Source organism: Schistocerca piceifrons, chromosome 8 (genome assembly GCF_021461385.2).
Source record: "Schistocerca piceifrons isolate TAMUIC-IGC-003096 chromosome 8, iqSchPice1.1, whole genome shotgun sequence".
In the NCBI taxonomy this organism is placed as follows: Eukaryota; Metazoa; Arthropoda; class Insecta; order Orthoptera; family Acrididae; genus Schistocerca; species Schistocerca piceifrons.
This window is the reverse complement of record NC_060145.1, coordinates 19944147-19963029: the sequence shown is the minus strand read 5'-3', so window position 1 is coordinate 19963029 and position 18883 is coordinate 19944147. Positions and strand designations below refer to the sequence as shown.

The window sequence follows — 18883 nt, the reverse complement described above, 5'->3', positions numbered from 1 at the left end:
AATGTAGAAATTTGCATCATAAAGAGAGACATTCATCATTACGACACACAAATCAGATGTGATCATCATACATTATGAAGAAATAAGAGAGCCACAGGTCACAGTCCACTTTCTGCTGGAAGACAATTCTGTAACAAGTTGCCAATGATGTAATGCAACTCCATGGAAATTCTTTGAAGGGCAGGTTGAAAGACTGTTAATTATATAATTATAATTGTTATTGTTATCATCATCATCATCATCATCATCATCATCATCATCATCATGTCATCAATTCATAGGCTTTTGTGCAGCAGGGGAAAAATTTTGACTCTTCAAGAGATATAAAATTTAAGTTTTACCTGTTACGTAAGCCAGCAGGCAGTTCCTTCTTGCCGACATCTGTAGCAGGATTCATACAAGCAAAGAGACGAAAGTCCTTGTGCCTTGGAACAGGTTGCTCATCACCTCGTTCCAATAAGCGGAGGCTACCCACAGCTCCATCTTCCAATAGCCCTGACAAGCATTCCAACGTTTCTGGTGGTGCCAAGTTGATTTCATCAAGGAGCACCCATTTTCCTATTCATATCAAGATATAATTAACACACAAATAAAACCACAAAATCAGATATTTCTCACTTATATAGCTGAATGAAGATGTACATTGGTGGCTGGCTGGCAAAGTTCAACTCAAATACGATATTCCTCCCTCCTCCCCACCTCTATGGAAGGAAAGGTTAAGAGAACTCACCTTCACGGACAGCTCTGACAAGACTTCCCTCGATAAAAGTGAAGGCCATAGCATTAGAGGAAATCTGCTTCTCTAGCCGTGACAAATCACCACTTAACTGTTTCCAGTTTGAAATCATAGTGGTAATTTCTTCACTGGGGTTAGACTTCTTACGTAACTTCTTCAAGACAGAAGACGTTTTACGCTTCATCATAAGGAGTACCATTTTCCAGTTTCGGCTATGATACTCTCTCTGTGAAAGCAAAGTAAAATCATGAGAAATGGTTGCACCAACTACGTTGATATACAGGGTGATTCAAAAAGAATACCACAACTTTAAAAATGTGTATTTAATGAAAGAAACATAATATAACCTTCTGTTATACATCATTACAAAGAGTATTTAAAAAGGTTTTTTTTCACTCAAAAACAAGTTCAGAGATGTTCAATATGGCCCCAGACACTCGAGCAATATCAACCCGATACTCCAACTCGTTCCACACTCTCTGTAGCATATCAGGCGTAACAGTTTGGATAGCTGCTGTTATTTCTCGTTTCAAATCATCAATGGTGGCTGGAAGAGGTGGCCGAAATACCATATCCTTAACATACCCCCATAAGAAAAAATCGCAGGGGGTAAGATCAGGGCTTCTTGGAGGCCAGTGATGAAGTGCTCTGTCACGGGCTGCCTGGCGGCCTATCCATCGCCTCGGGTAGTTGACGTTCAGGTTTCATAACTAATCTTTTTCATAGGACTCTCCATACAGTTGATTGTGGAATTTGCAGCTCTCTGCTAGCTCTGTGAGTCGATTTTCCTGGGCTGCGAACAAATGCTTGCTGGATGCGTGCTACATTTTCATCACTCGTTCTCGGCCGTCCAGAACTTTTCCCTTTGCACAAACACCCATTCTCTGTAAACTGTTTATACCAACGTTTAATACACCACCTATCAGGAGGTTTAACACCATACTTCGTTTGAATGCACGCTGAACAACTGTTGTCGATTCACTTCTGCCGTACTCAATAACACAAAAAGCTTTCTGTTGAGCGGTCGCCATCTTAGCATCAACTGACGCTGACGCCTAGTCAACAGCGCCTCAAGCGAACAAATGTACAACTAAATGAAACTTTATAGCTCCCTTAATTCGCCGACAGATAGTGCTTAGCTCTGCCTTTTGTCGTCGCAGAGTTTTAAATTCCTAAAGTTTTGGTATTCTTTTTGAATCACCCTGTATATAATTAGGCAGAAATACTGAAGCAGTGAACGAAACATGAAACTGAAGGGAGGTGAGTTAAAGTAATTACAATTATTATTTTATTTTCTATTATTTGCCACAACTGCACAATATCACTGGTTTCAGCTAGTTACTAAATTGTAGTATCAAATTGCTCTCTCTCTCCCCATTAGAAAATAGGCCAATGTACATTAAAATAATGGACATTATTATTATTATTATTATTATTATTATTATTATTATTATTATGTTCTGACACTTGATTTACCATCATTTGTGCTCTTGATTCCCAATACAACATTGTTAAGCCTGAATTACAGTCACTTAATTTTTTGCACTATGTTATATGTTTTTGTTCATGATCGAACCGATCGTTGGTGAGGGCAAGATGGAGATCTTGTGCAGATAGGTGGCCAGTCAGTCATATCCAGTAGCCAAGTGGAATTTGGCTACTGCTTCTCCTCTTGGTCCATCAGGCACTACAGTCACCCCATGAGGTTTCTCCGGATCTTTTATTGGATCATTTTAATTCTTCATTAAATGTATTGTTAATAATGCACTCCAATAAAAATAAATCATGTTAGTTTTTCCCAGTATATTTAATCTTTCTGCCTTTTTTGGATAGAAAATCTGCTTTTTCATTACCATTTAAGCCACTGTAAGATGGTATCCACTTAATTGCAATTTGTCTTCTTCTGCTGCTGCAATTACTTCCTGGATACCTAACTTGGACTATTTTTGGATGTTTCGTGTTTATAACTGCCAATATTTGCTGCTATGGAATAACAAAATATAATTGCTTTGTCGAATATGCGTAAATAGTTGTTTTGCTGACATGCAACTACGGTGGTTCCAACTTCACCTTCTAACTCTGAGTGGTGTGGTCCTACAAATCGACAGAGAGAGAAAATTTTGCTGTACACTCCTATGCCAATGTTTTTCTTTCTTTTTCCATTAGTGAACCATCTGTGTAGACGTGGAGCTACTGAACTTCAGGGTATCTCAGTTTTACTGTTTCCAATGCTGTAGCTCTAATGATTAATGTTTCATATTTTTTTAAATTATAAATTATGTCTATCTGGTATTGCAACGGAGAAAGCAGAGTTGGAGAGAGTGGGAAAATACATTTTTTAACATCAACTCTTGGCGGCTGATATTGTATCTTATGTATTCTACAATTTGGATGAAGCTAGTTTGCGTTTTCAATTTTCTACTATTATTGTTACATGACTCTTTATCTTTTAGAAATTTAATACGATTGGATAGACGAATTAGTTTCTCATATCTGAGCAGTGCTAAACTTTGAATACTTATTTAAAGAGATTCTAACCCAGTTACAATGCTCAAGGTGTTGATTTTACTCCATCAGTTATGATTCTTAATGCTTGGTTCTGGACTTTTTCTAATCATCTGATATTCCTAGTAATAGCCACAACAAGTGCTTCACTACTGTTAAAATTCATCTTATGTAGGTTTTGCAGGTGTGTTGAGCACTGCCCTTTAACATCACCATTTGCTATCCCCAACCTCTTTACTACGCTGAGTCTGCTGTTTGCTTTATCAGCAGTTTTATTTATGTATGCCTCCAGTTTAATTTTTGATATATATGTTCATTCTACTGCAGATCTTCCCCTCCAGTTTTTAAGAGTTGTTTTTGGGTAAGAGTGACATAAAGAAAATATCTGATAGTAGGTTTTTCCAATTGCTTGCTTCCCTAAGGTTTTCATGTGCCCACCCTTCAAGGTGATTTATGACTGTTTGGTAATGAAGTCAAAATAACCAGATCATCTGCATACAGTGTGGTTTCTACGTCTTACGCCATAGATATGTATCAACTAACATAAGATTGGTCACAGTACCTTGAGGAGCTCCCTTGCATTTACTTTAATCACTTAACATGCTGTTTATCTACATCTACATGGACACTCTGCTAATCACACTTAAGTGCCTGGCGGAGGGTTAATCGAAACGCTTTCACAATAGTTCTCTATTATTCCAATCTTGAACAGTGCACAGAAAAAAAAGACACTTATATCTTTCTGTGTGAGCTATAATTTCCTTATTTTACTACAATAATCATTTCTCCCTATGTAGGTCGTTGTCAACAAAATATTTTCGCATTTGGAGGAGAAAGTTGGTGATTGAAAATTCATGATAAGATTCTGCCGGAACAAAAAATGCCTTTGTTTTAATGATGTCCACCCCAAATCTTGTATTACGTCAGTGAAACTCTCTCCACTATTTCTCGATAATAAAAAACATTCCACTCTTCTTTAGACTTTCTCAGTGTACTCCATTAATCCTATCCGGTAAGGATATCAGAGTGCACAGCAGTACTCCAAAAGAGGACGGAAAAACGTAGCGTAGGCTGACCCTTTAGTAATCTGTTATATTTTCTAAGTACTCTTAGTATATTAAGTAAATATAATGAATCCAAGATGGGTGTTCCTCAGATGCTTTGACCAATCTGACTCTGGCAAACATAAATGCAGATCACCCAATATATCATTTACAACAATCTGTTTCAATGCTAGTGAATAAGTTTTCAATTTTAAGGAATATCATAATGCTTAATAGATCAGCAGAGACTTTTCTAATCACATCGTCATACATATGTTGTTATGGAAGTATGTATTAGTAACCCTGTAAACTAAGGTCAGTTTTAGCTCCGTTTCCCCTTAACTTCAGTTTTTCTAACACTTAAAATACACAAGTGACATTCACGTAAAATGAGCTTGAGAGAGGCGCAAGTTAAAGGAATAAAATGGAACAGACAAAAGGAAGGTAAGGGCACAATGTCCCACAAACAACAAGGCCATTAGAGACCGAGTGCATGCTTGGACTGGTGATGGGAAGGTATCAAAATCAGTTGTGTCCTACTGAAGGAATCGTGCCAGTATTTACCGTAAGTGAAGTACGGGAATTGTGGAAAATCTAAATCAGGATGGCTGGATGAGAATCTGAACTGTGACCACCCTGAATATAAGTCTAATGTTTTACCATTGCACCAGTTCACTTGGTAACCAAATGGAACAACATATTGCAACAGTGGCAGAAGAATAACATTAAAACACATAACAATACTTGAGTTGAAGTGTGGAGCAAGTAACAAATCAAAAATCAAGAACTGTGGGCCAACTTTCAATGGAAATAATGGAAATGAGCGGATGGCACCAATGGCCGGGAGGCCCCTATTCGGAGAAGTTCAGCCGCCAAGTGCAAGTCTTATTTTATTCGACGCCGCATTGGGCGACTTGCGCACCGGTAACTTTCAATGAACTGAATTTTACAAAAAGGGAATATAAGCACTTTTTTGTAAGAAAGTTGTGTTATGCCTGTAACTTATGTTAAAACCTGGAAAGCAAAGCAGCTGTTCTATTCATGGGACAAAAGCTTACTGGTCTCTGTGAGCAACTGATCATATGCCACATTACACTAGAACTTTAAATATTTTTAAATTTACAAGACAAATAATGCAGGAACATTTTAGGGCTGAATTACAATTTACTATAACAATAACAACTTTTTTTTTGTAATTCTTCAGCCTTTCCCGGTGAGGCGTTGTGAAGTTCATTAATCAGGTTTCTGCCAGTTATTCGCGTCTTTCTTGCACGATATTTCAACTGCATGACTCGCAGTCTTCTTCAGGTGCTGTTTAACACTTATTCCAGTGTTGAACGAGTCCTGTATTTTTTTCCTGTGTTGTGCTAAGCGTTCCCTGTGCAGTCCGTAGTGCGTTGGCACTTTGTCAGTGGTGTGCGCCGACCAATAGCAATGGCTGAAGCATTTTCTTCTAGCTGCAGCTGTTCCAAACGCTGTGTGCGTACTTTGTGGCTATTATCCATTGTCAGTATAGCTGAATTCAGTTCTGAATGGCGTCCAAGCTGTGCTAGCCGTTTTATCTGCTGACTAGTATTACTCCCTTTCCTAGATGTACTAGTTAAGAGGAAGGGAGATGGTACCTTCAGTCACGGTGTGTACCGCAAACCCACTCACACTGAGTTGTACCTGCACACCAGCAGCTGCCACGACCCGCACAGAAAAACGGTTTACTCAGAATGCTGGTTCACCAGGCACGAACTCTGTCAAATCCGGATAATTTGGCGACAGAAATAGAACATCTACATTCTGTGTTCTACAAAAATGGATACTCTTCTCAAGATGTTCAAAAGACACTGTGCCCTGTATCGCCACCAGAGGTTCCTGAAGAGATACATGAAGAAATGTAAAAGGTTGCACATTTGCCATACGTTGGGCCGATATTTGCCAAAATCAGCAGAATTCTCCTGAAACATAACATTAAAAGCGTATTCCATCCACCCACCAAGATTAAGACTCTGCTAGGGAGCGTGAAGGATGACCTGCGTCTACAGAAACCGGGCATTTACCATGTACCATGTGAATGTGGGATGGCATACATCTGCCAAACGATCAGGACCGTTGACATCAGGTGCAAAGGGCACTAAAGGCACACCAGGCTGAGACAGGCGACCAAGTCAGTGATTGGCAAGCATTGTATAGAACTAAATCATTCTATGAAGTATAATGACGCCAAGATTTTAACACAAACTTCAAGATACTGGGACAGCGTTATCAAAGTATCTATTGAGATTCAGGTCGCACATAATCTCATTAATCAGGACACCCAGCACTCGATCTTCTGAAGATGCAATGTAGGCAACATAAAGATCCCAAGCGACACAAGCATAAAGATGGAATTAGGGGTAAGAGCCCAGTACATGTAACAATGGACGTACATGAAATGATACCTCAGACAACAGACACAATATCCTAGGGCATTCTTCCAAGTCTCAGGCAACAATTTGAACAGAATCGGCCTGAAAATGACACTGCAGCGGCTCCTGGGGGACAAGAACTTCGGACAGAATGCCTAACATGGCACACCACACAGTAACAGAATGTCTCAATTCACAGAAGGACTCAAATGATGACAGTCGGCAGATAAAACGTCTAGCACAGCTTGGACGCCATTCAGAACTGAATTCAGTTATATTGACAATAGATAATAGCCACAAAGTATGCGCACAGCATGCGAAACAGCCACGGCTAGAAGAAAATGCTACAGCCGTTGCTATTGGTCAGCACACACCACGGACCACCACGGACAGAGCGCCAGATGAGTCGCGGACCGCAGATGGAATGCCTACCACAATGTAGGCATAAATACCGGACTCGTTACACACAGGAATCAGTATCGAACAACACCTAGAGAAGACTGAGAGTCACGCAGTTGAAATATTGTGCAGGAAAGACACGAATAAACGGCAGAAACCCAATTAATCAACATGACAACTTTTTTTGTGGCAATAAGTCAAGCTGGGAACAATAAAAATGAAAGGAAACATTCAATGTGTGGAAAATAAGTTGTAGTGACCATACACAATTTATATACTCTCATATTTTTGAAAATGAGATGGCTGAACTGGAAAAAATCTGTTGGTTGATTGATTATGTATGTTAATGATTTACTATCTGTATTGCATCATAATCAATAAACATCAGGAGAATGGAACATATTAAACATTTAGGTTATTTCCACTATCACTAAATCGTCATACAGAACTGGACAGTATCCAAAAACAGAAAAAACTATATACTTACTGCCAGCTTCACTAAAAATTTAAGGCCATCTTCCCATGCAAGATTACGCACAAGTCTCTCAAATTTTTCTCTCACAGGTCTCACTATAAACTTCAGATCCATTGGTTTATAACTGTAAGTCACAAAGGAAAAGGATTCATTAGGTACATTGGATGAAATGATTTGCAGAAATTACAAATGTTAAGATACGATACTAAATTATTTTCATTATATTTCTTAAAAATAGTATGAGTATAAAACACAAATGTAGCAAGATCAGAGAGAAGTCACTGTCATAAATTACATTACAGAAACAAGTGCAGAACAAGAACACAGCACAATAGCTACGTCTTCCCATGATTGAAATACCAAACAACAATAAGATATTTTTATTTGGCATACAACTAACAGGTTTTCTGATACATTTTCTACCCTCATTAAATCACACATCAACATAACAATAACCTATTCTCACCCAATGAAATTTTCTCCTTACTAAAAATCGACTAAGTGTGACTAAAGTACTCTTCCTCTCTGTTTACATTATTTATTATCACAATACCATACAAGAGACACCACTGCATGAAAGGCACAAGATATATTCACAGAAAATGTCATGGCTCATAATTATATCTACTTTGCGAAATGAAATAACCCGAATTAATGTATTCTTGTAATCAACAGCTAGATAGGAGTTGTATAGCAAGGCTCCAAAAGCATAAAATGTTAGAAGTTTGATCTGAATGCTTTCCATTTTCATTTACATGGTTGTTCACTTTGGTATTCTTGAAATTGGAAGTTAAGATAATTTTGCATAGACAGACAGATGGGTTTGAATTAATCAACATGAATTAGTAAAATCAAATGGAAAGGAAAGGTGGAATTCTTTGTTAGCCACAATGGTCCACTTGAGTTGTTCCATGTTCAGTTTTTCTTTTAAGGTTGTACCGTTTGCTTCTTGAGTCCACCCAATACAACCCAATACCTTTTTTATGCTTTCCTATTACAATTTTCACTTTTATCTCTATACATCTACATACATACTCCAAAAGCCACTGCATGGCATATCGCTGAGGGTGCCCTGTACCACTACTAGTCATTTTCTTTCCTGTTCCACATGCAAAGAGAGCATTGGAGAAATGGCTTTATATGCCTGCAGATAAGCCCTAATTTCTCTTATGCTGTCTTTGTCGTCTTCACACAAAATGTACATTGAGAACAGTAGAATCATTATGCAGTAATCTGTAAATGGCTGTCCTTTAAATTTTCTCAACCGTGTTCCTTGAAAAGAACATCATATTCCCTCCAGGAGTTCCCATTTGAGTTCACAAAGCATCTTCGTAATATGTTCTGCTAACAAATCTAGCACCACACCCCTAAGTTAATTCAATGTCTTCCATTATTCAATCCGGCAGTGATCCCAAATACTCTAGCAGTATTCAAGAATGAATCACACTAGAGTTTTATATGTGGTCCACTTTGTATATGAGCTATATTTTCCTAAAACTCTCTGAATAAAATGAAGTCAGCTGTTTGCCTTCCCCACTACCATTCTTACGCCTTCATCCTATTTTGTATCACTTTGCAATGTTATATCTAGCTATTTAATTGACACTACTGCGTCAAGCAGCACATCACTAATACTATACTCAAACATTATAGAATTTTTTACCCCTCTCATCTGTGTTAACATACACTTTCCTACATTTACAGCAAGCTGCCATTCGCCACACCAAATAAATATTATGTCAATTTCATCCTGCACACTTTTACAGTCACGCAAAAATGACATTTTCCCGTACATTACAGCCAACGGTCACAGACTGCCACTCACCTTATGCATCAGATCATTGATGTACATACAGAACCTCTTCAATTGTTTTAAGTTTTTCTTTAGCTGTGTAGGATTGACAACAAGGACTTTTGGCCGTAATTAACAAGTTAACATGTGGTTAATACTTCACTTCTAAGGTGCTACTGAAGTATCACAGACTGAGGCTGCAACAATGCTACAGTATAACAGGATTTACTGCTGGAGGCAGAGCAGGACCAACCTTATTACAATTGACCAACACACCCCAGGTTTTGCCCTTAAATTTGGGGGGAAAATGTAGACAATTGTTTGTGTGTATGGTACACACCTAACTTAGATTTTACACGGATCACTTTTACTGTTGACTATGCCATACGGCTATGCCATAGAATTTAGACGGGTCATTTTATCGTTGACTAAGCCCTGTGACTTCGTTTTTCTATTTGTGCACTATGTGGCATGTGTTCTTCCTGCTTCCAAGGGAGACAGGTTTAAATCTGCCGAAACCTAGATAAAGGTTTGAATAAACTTTTGATGTGCAACTGGTTGGCTGATTCTCATTACATCCATAATGCTACAATTGCAGACTGCTGCCACATTCAAGATTTCAATATTCAATATAGTTGCTAGAGTGACACAAGAATTATATTTACGCCATTAATTTTTTATTAAAGGGGCAACCAAAAAGTTTCTGTTTGAGCACGCGACATAGCATGACTCTGATGTAGGCAAGGGATTAGTGTGGCATTCACGTCTTTCCAATACACGGATGGTAAATGAGGATATGTGAACTATGGTGACATTACCAAATGCGTGCAAACAGGACCAGCTTGCAGTTGTTCTTTTCTCGGCTGCTGTGGGACAAAGACCGGCAGACATCCATTGGAGACTGAAGAACATGAGCAATTAAAAGTGAAACATCCTTGAAAATTGTGACAAGGGGTGCTGCTGCTTCATTACATCATGCATCTCCATATGGCAAAACAAGGAAGTTATGCTAACTCGAGTGGGACACACTCAAACACCCATCCTAGAGCCCTGATCTATCCCCATGCGATTATTGCGCCTTTGGTCCCTTAAAAAGGCCTTGAAAGGTCTATGATTTCTGTAGGATGAGAATGAGCAGCAGGGAATACAGACTTTTTCATGCAGCAGGACACGGTGATTTACCAAATGGATACCTTCAACCTGGTGCAGCAGTAGGATGCTTGCCTCAATGCTCACAGCGAACTTGTCCGACTGCTATACCGATTCTGGACTGTACAGCCTTTGAATGGAAAGTTTTTTATCATCGCTTACAATTAATCTGAAACGCCTCATTCAAGTGTAGTACAACATAGGCATTCTTCATTAAGTTTCTCATTAACAAGAAGGCAATAAGAAACAGTATTTACACATGTTTTACAATGGGATGGCAAAGAAAGTAAGAAATTGCTTCATGGGGATTGGTTGAAAATAACACCATTTACTAATCAGCCAATAATTCAATGTTACATCAAAGGAATATTTAAAAAAGAATCAAACTGAGCTCCTTCCCTGTACATTAGTATTGTGAAAGTAGGCTTTTTAGTTTTTTAACTGACAAAAAGATATGACTCCCAAAGCAGCAATAGTGTACATACTCTTATAGCAGTAATAACCTCTGGGGACATGCCTATCACCTAAAATTTGAAGATAAAGATACTAACCCTCCGAGCAGATCTGTTGTTTCACTCTGCTGGTTCATATTGATGACCAGTAGTGGATTTCCAGTTCTTTGTGCTAGGTGCTGAATGAGGAAAGTTTTTCCTGTGCCTGTTTCACCAACAAGCAACACTGGCTCACAAAACTGTATTGCACGGGCTACTCCTTCTAGAAGTCGAACCACAGGTGGGACAAGGGCAATTCGCTGAGCACATTGAATTGCTATCTCTGTAGAAACAAAAAGGGATACTGGTTAAATAATTACTAATTTCACACATCTATATATTTTTTTAATTTCTTTTCAGTAATAGAATATTATTTCCGTAAAAGTTAAGCTCAACAAACAAATATGGATTAGCAGTTTCACTGGATATAATTACCCCACCAGCCTAATTCAAACGCAGATTTCCTGGGCCATCACATCCAATGCTGGTATTGTTGAGCCCTCAAACAAACTACATAGAAATAAACCTCTTGTCACTCTATAATATCCTGGTCTGGAATTTGTTAATCCGCTACTTTGACACAGCTGTGACTTCCTAAAATCATGCCCTAAAATTAGGTCTATTCTCTCTGACATTTTGCCCACCACACCTATATTAGCTTTTTGTCACTCTCCCAATCTCCTCAATGTTCTTGTCAGACCCTATGCTCCTTCTGCACAAATCTCCCTATCCTATGGCTCCTACTCCTGTGACCGCCCCCACTGTTGGCAAAACATATGCTATCAAAGGGAGAACACCTGTCAAACTACATGTCGTGTACCAGCTGTTACATAAACAGTTTGTCCTTCTACATTGATATCACTAGCACCATGTTACTTGTTACAATGAATGGGCACAGACAGAGGGTGTACACTGGCAAGCTAATATTATGTCATAGAGCAAGCTCTACAACATGACAGTCATGCCTGTGATGCCTGTTTCACCACAAGTGCCATCTAGATTCCACCCACACACCAGTTTCTCAAACTATGCAGGTAGGCATTGGCATTATAACATGTCCTCGCTTCTTGCCGTCCGCCTGGCATTAATTTATGTTAATTTCTTCAGCCACAGCATTTCTACACTCCCTTTTAGTTTTCTATGTCTTATTTTCTGACCCGACTATTCTCCCAATCCCCCTTTCCCCACAAGTACACCACATATAATGCACTTACCTTTCCACTCTTATTAACTCTTGTACAATGTTTTGTCAGTAATCTCCATCTTGTTTATTATCCTATCTTCCACCTTTAAGCACCTCCAGTGCAGTCCCCAAAAATCAGTCTTTCCTTCTCATCCTCCCCTCTAAGTCTCCCTGATCTGAGGTTCTGGGTGACTTCACCGGAACTCTCCACATTTCCTAAAAGTCACCAATCTTTTTCCTTCATCCCTCTTCCTTTCCTTTCAACCCTTCTGCCAGAAAGAGCTGTCGACTCTAGAAACCTGCACATTTCCTTAGCTTTTATGCGGTTTTATCCTGCCGCCACTTGGTGAGCAGATTTTTTTTAATCTACCCAGTTATATTACAACTCAAATTGTGTATTACTTGACAAAGTCAGGTTTAGATTTTCCACCCGACCCATCTAATTTACATTTTCAAAGAATGGAAAGACCAGTATGGTATATTAACAATATTATGAAAAGTACAGATTGCTACTCACCATAAACATGACAGACTGAGTTGTAGACAGACACAACAAAAAAACTATTACACACCGAGTTTTCGGCCACAGCCTTCTTCAGAAAGAACACACACACACACACACACACACACACACATTCGCACACCTCACGCTAACAAGACCACTGTTTGGCCACCACAGCCAGGAGGCAACTGCAGTGGATGGAAGCAGCAATCCGGAGTAAGACAAGTAGGGGGAGAAAGGGGGTGGGGACAGGGAATGGGAAAGGAGACGTGCAGGGAAAGGGAAAAGACTGACAGGTGCACTGGCAGAGAATGACGCACAACGAGGATGAGGGGATGTGAATTGGGAGAAGGTGACATGACAGAGGGGGTGGAAACTGTTGGGTGAAGGGTGTAGAAGGGTGTGGGGACAGTAGTTTACTGTACATTGAGGCTGGGATGCTTTCAGGAGCAGAGACATGTGTTTTAAGGATAACTCCCATCTCCACAGTTCAGAAATGCTGGTGGTGGACGGGAGGATCCAGATAGTCCAGGTGGTGAAGTAGCTATTGAAATCAGACATGTCGTGTTCAGCTATATCGTGCCACAAGCAAGTCCACTTTGATCTCAGCCACAGTTTCACGGTGGTCATTCACGGTAGTGGACAACAATATAAAAAGCTGTGCAATGACTGCAGCAGAGCTGGTATATGGCATGGCTGATTTCACTGGTGGCCCTGCCTCTGACGGAGTACGATAAGCCTGAGATGGGACTGAAATAGGAAGTGCTGGGTGGGTGGATGGATTGGACAGGTCTTGCACCTGGGTCTTCCACAGGGATATGATCCTTATGGCAAGGGGTAGGGACTGAGTGTGACGTAGTGACGGACTAGAGTACTGTGGAGGTTGGGCAAGTGACAGACCACCACTTTGGGAGGGATGGGAAGCATCTTGGATAGGATGTGCTTCATTTTGGGACATCATGATAGATAATCAAATCCCTAACAAAGAATGTGGTTTCACTGTCTGTCGGGACTGGTGTCTCATCACAAAGAGGACACCCCTTTGTAGTGGGTTTTTGAGGGTGGTTGGAGGATTGTGGGTGTGTGGGAATGTGGCGAGGGGGATCTGTTTGTGGACTAGGTCCAGTGGATAGTGCCTCCCCGTGAAGGCCCTTATGAGACCTTCAGCATACTGGGCAAGGGACTTCTTGTCACTGCATGTACACTGTCCCCAGGTGGTCAGGCTGTACGGGAAGGACTTTTTGGTGCGGAACAGATGCAGCTGTCGAAATGTAGGTACTGTCGGTGGGTTGGTGGAGAGATGTTGGTGGAGCCATCAGAGAGGAAGTGGTGGCAATGTCCAGGAAGATGGCACTGGGTTGAGGTGGACCAGATGAAGCAATGGAAGAGGACATGTTGAGGTTGTGTGCCTTGGTCCTGAGTCCAGCCATGGAGTTATCGTCAATGAATCTAAGTCAGAATCAGGGTTTGGGAGGCTAGGCACGTTTCCTCTAGATGGGACATAAAGAGACTGCCACTGGAGGGTGCCATTCGAGTGCCCATGACTATGCCGCAGATCTGTTTGTATAGCTTCTCTTCAGAGGAGAAGTAGTGTGCTCTGATAAAGTTAGTAACGTGTATGACTAATGAGTAGTGAATTTGGAATCTGAAGCATGTTGGGAAACAATGTCCATCATTGCGGCAAGACCATGGGCACGAAGAATGTTAGTGTATAAGGAAGTTGTGTCAACAATGATGAGTAGGGATCAAGGATGGAAAGGGGGTGGGGAACGTGGACTGTCTGAAGGATATGGCGGACATCTGCGATGCGGAAGGCTCCATTTCAGGCAATCGGCTGAGGTGTCAGTCAGTGGGAGCAACACAACCAGCAACAATGTGGTATCCAGGATTGTTGGGTTTGTAGACATCAGGAAGGCACCTGTGCGGAGTGTCATAGTGGTGAGGAGGAAAACGAATTCAGGGAAGAGGTTCTGGGAAGGGAATAAGACTTTACACAGGGATTGAAGATTATGTTGGAGTTCTGGGATAGGGCCACTATGGCACAGTTTATAGGCGGAGTAGTCAGACAATTGGCAAAGGCCTTATGCCAGGTAATCACTGTGATTCATAATGATAGTGGTGGAACCTCTGTCTGCAGGTAGGATGATAGGTCAGGATGTGTTTTGAGATCGTGTATGACTACTCTTTCTTCTGCTGAATGGTTGGTGTTGTGAAGAAGGGCACTGGGGAAGGATGTTGAGGCTAAATTGGAGGTAAGGAATTCCTAGAAGGTGACCAATGGATGGTTAGGTGGGAGCGGGGATCGTGGTTGTGTGGTGGTATGAACCAGAAGAGGCAGGGTTCAATGTTGGAATTAGGTTGGTTTTGCCTGGAGGGATTGGTGGCAAAAGAAGTGCTTCCACTGCAGGGTCGGAAGAAGGAGAGTAGGTCTTTGACAATTCTAGAATGGTTACATTTGGATGTAGGGCTATAGGTGAGGCCTTTGGACAGGACTGAAACTTCTGTGGAGCTGAGGGTTTTGATGATAATGTTAACAACAGAGTTACAGGAATGTTTCAGTTCTGGATTAGGTAGAGTGTTGGTGGGGAGTTTAGGGAGATGTGGCAAGGTGAAAGGATCAGCTAGGCAGGGCATGGATTCTATGAGGGGTTGATGATAAACACTGTGGGTAGGATAGGTGTCGGATAGTGGTGTCGTGAGGAGGCAGTACAATGTCAGTGGGCTGGATACCTCATAGAGGTGGTGTCTGGAATGCTCTTCCCAGTGATAGAGGGGAAGGGATTCAGTTTCAGAGATGTCATGTATGTGGTACAGATTGCACAGTATCAGTATCTCGCAAAGGGAGGAGAGGGGGTTCTGGGATTCTTGTGCCATGGTGATGTGTTTTTGCAGTTTCAGTTTTTGAGGGCAAGGAACTGGCGGAACCTAAAAAGGTGACGATCATTGTAAAATGAGGGGTGTGACCGAGGAACGGAATTTTTATGATTAGGCTGTCGCGGGGAGGGGGAGGGTTCAATGGTTTAGGCAGCATTTAAGGAACGGAATGTGAGACTGTGTTTTAACCAGGGAAAGGGATACTTATCTAAACTGGTGCAGAAAGCTGTGCAGGGGTCCACCATGGCAGGGATGGCTTCGGCGAAATGGAAAATGGTATAGCAAATGGGCAAATGAAGGCTTGGGAGGTTAAGAAGGGAGATGGATAACAGAAAAAGGTGTGTAAAAGTATGTGCAGATATCCAAAAATATGCTCAAATATGTACACATAAGAGCAAACACATAAAGATATGTAAAGATATGCAAGAATATGCACAAGTACCTAGACATACAAACATGCACAAACAGGTAACGAACATACAAAAACATGGGGAAAAAAGGAACAAATGAGTTATGTGAATATGTACATGTCAGGACAAGGGAAGTGAGATGTGAAGGTGAGATGGAAGTCTGGAGATTGATTATGTCGAGGTTCACAGGTTGTGTGCCTCAGTCAGGTCTGGATGATAACGGTTAGTTGGTTGGTTGGTTGTTTGGGGAAGGAGACCAGACAGCGTGGTCATCGGTCTCATCGGATTAGGGAAGGATGGGGAAGGAAGTCGGCCGTGCCCTTTCAGAGGAACCATCCTGGCATTTGCCTGGAGTGATTTAGGGAAATCACGGAAAACCTAAATCAGGATGGCCAGACGCGGGATTGAACCGTCGTCCTCCCGAATGCGAGTCCAGTGTCGAACCATTGCGCCACCTCGCTCGGTGGATGATAACAATTGAGAGTACATGAGGATGAGGCAGAAAATGTGACCAACAGGGATAATTATTATTATTATTATTATTATTATTATTATTCGTGGGAGAAATTTGGGGTATAAGAGGCTGCACTAACAATCCACACAGTCACATAACCAAGGGTTGTATGGTGACTAGACCATTGGTACAGTGTGGCTCAGATATCAGAGTGCATGAAGTTTGGAAGGCAGTGAAAAAAATACAAGAACGAAGAGAAAGAGCAGAAACGCAGAAGAATAATGCTTTAGAGAATAGTAACAAAGGGAAACATCATTTGGTTGTGAAATGGGAAAAATGTCATCAGGCAAAATCAAACAATGGAGAGCCAAGATTGGAATATCAACAACACTGACACAGGGATCATATCCCTGTGTAAGACCCAGTTAAACGACCTACTGAATACACCCACCCAGCACTTCCCATTCGAGTCCTTTTATAGGCATATCCCACTCCACCAGACACCGGGCCTCCTGCGAAAGCAGCCGTGTCGTATGCCAACTCTGCTGCAATCATTGTACAGCCTTATATATTGGTATTACTACCAACCTGTGTCTACCTGGCTGAATGGTAACCACCAAATAGTGGCTGAGAGCAAAATGGACCACTCTGTGGCAGAACATGTAGCTGAACATAACATGCTCGGTTTCAATGGTTGCTTCACAACACGGGCAATCCGGATCCTCCCCTCCACCATTACCTTTTCTGAACTCCACGGGAGGGAGTTATCATTACAACACATTCTCCCCTCCCTAAATCATTCCAGCCTCAACCTAGGGTAACTTAAGAATCCAGACACACACCATCCGACAGTTCCCATCCTCTCTGTCCTATCACACTCTCCCAATTCACATCCCTTCATCCTCCTTGTGCACCGCTCTCTGCCAATGCACCCATCGGTCTTTTTCCCTTGTCTGCACCTCTCCTTTCCTGCTTTTCTGTTGTTGTCCCCCTCCCTTTCCCTCCCCGACAGCCTCCCGACGATCCACTGGCAGCCTCGTCTTGCCACCGTGTAGTCGCTGCAGCCCCTACCCAACTCTGGACTGCTGTCCAACGCAGTTACATTCTGACCAGTGCAGCCAGAGTTTGCGGTCGTGTGCAAATGTTTTCCTTTCTGAAGAAGGCAAAGTGTAACTATCTTTTTATTGTACCTGCCTGCAGCTCAATGTGTCGTCTTCCTGGTGAGTAGCGATTTCCTTTTCATAATATTACTAATTTACAACTTCAGTGCTTATGATTTACATTTGCTATAGACCGCCTAAAAAGCTATGGTGCCTAGTGGGATGACTCCTTCAACAAGGCCATGGGGAATTGTATTCTACATTTACTCCACGAATATTCCACGCTTTAAACCACCTGACCCAATTTTTCCAGTACTTCTAAATGACTATCTTCTTCCTAGGTTTCCATCTTAGACAAATTGTGACTGTTGTTCACCTGCTACTTAATATACACACTATCCTCAATACAATAATGGAGAATCCTGGGTGAGGCACACACAATAATGTGACTAAAGACAGCCAATTGGTACATAGAAGTAACACTGCACAGTCAACAGGCACATAACAAGGTTTGACACTGCAAAGCCAACATTAATGTACACTCTTGTCTTTAATGGAAACAAATCACAATATTAATAACTTTCTGTGGTCATTTCTGCACATCTAGTTGACATTTAACTCATTCAATTGCGTATGTATCAACAGAACACAATGTTATGTGCACAAAATCCTGGGAATGAAACTAAATGGTATTTGAACAAAGTCTACTCAGTTTTCACGCTATCTGTCACTAAAATTTCAACTTAGAACTTGACACTGTTACTTTAGTATGTTGGAGACTACAGTTATTTGTGTTCAGATTCACAGTTGGTGAAGACGTGCACATGCTATGAATGGGAAGAAAGACAAAACAATGTTGCTGTGAATACTGATGATATTATTGTTGTGCCAACACTGCATGCGTAGATTTGTACCAAGTTGCTGCTTCATGTAACAGTACTTGATCACATTGCTGACTGACACAGCAACAAAGTGATGACATTATTTAGAGAGTCAGTGAAAGATTTTGACTTCAGATTTGATCCAGAATCACCACATTTATGAAGTCATTTACCAACTTAAGTTATAACTAATGGGCCCCACAAATAAATTGTTCCGGGACAGATTTCTGCTACACTGCCATCACATTAAAAATCTTCACTCTGGGGATATTATTCCTACAAGCTCAGCAATATCACTTACCATCAGTTTTCTTCTTCAGCAGTGTGGCTCGTCCAACTGTAATCTGACGATCTGTTTCAGAAATTGTGGGCTTATGCACATTAAGATAATTATCTGCATCCACAAGCACACTCAAGAAACTCCCCACGGCTTTAGCACCAGCAATACGCACATCTGCAAAGAAAAGACAGAAGAAAGTTTTATTCTACACAT

The 18883-nt window shown here is 41.1% G+C and overlaps 1 protein-coding gene across 1 annotated transcript in view; it reads right to left on the bottom strand.

Annotated features, from left to right (window-relative positions):
- Positions 1 to 52: 52 nt before the first annotated feature.
- LOC124711511 (midasin-like) overlaps positions 53 to 18883 on the bottom strand; it is an 80717-nt gene continuing 61886 nt past the window's right edge. Inside the window, exons 11-16 of the mRNA XM_047241625.1 lie at positions 18692 to 18844; positions 11047 to 11269; positions 7567 to 7678; positions 731 to 962; positions 342 to 558; positions 53 to 128 (exon numbers count right to left, since the gene is read on the bottom strand). Coding sequence (XP_047097581.1) covers positions 53 to 128; positions 342 to 558; positions 731 to 962; positions 7567 to 7678; positions 11047 to 11269; positions 18692 to 18844 — 1013 coding nt within the window. The remainder of the gene's footprint in view (positions 129 to 341; positions 559 to 730; positions 963 to 7566; positions 7679 to 11046; positions 11270 to 18691; positions 18845 to 18883) is intronic.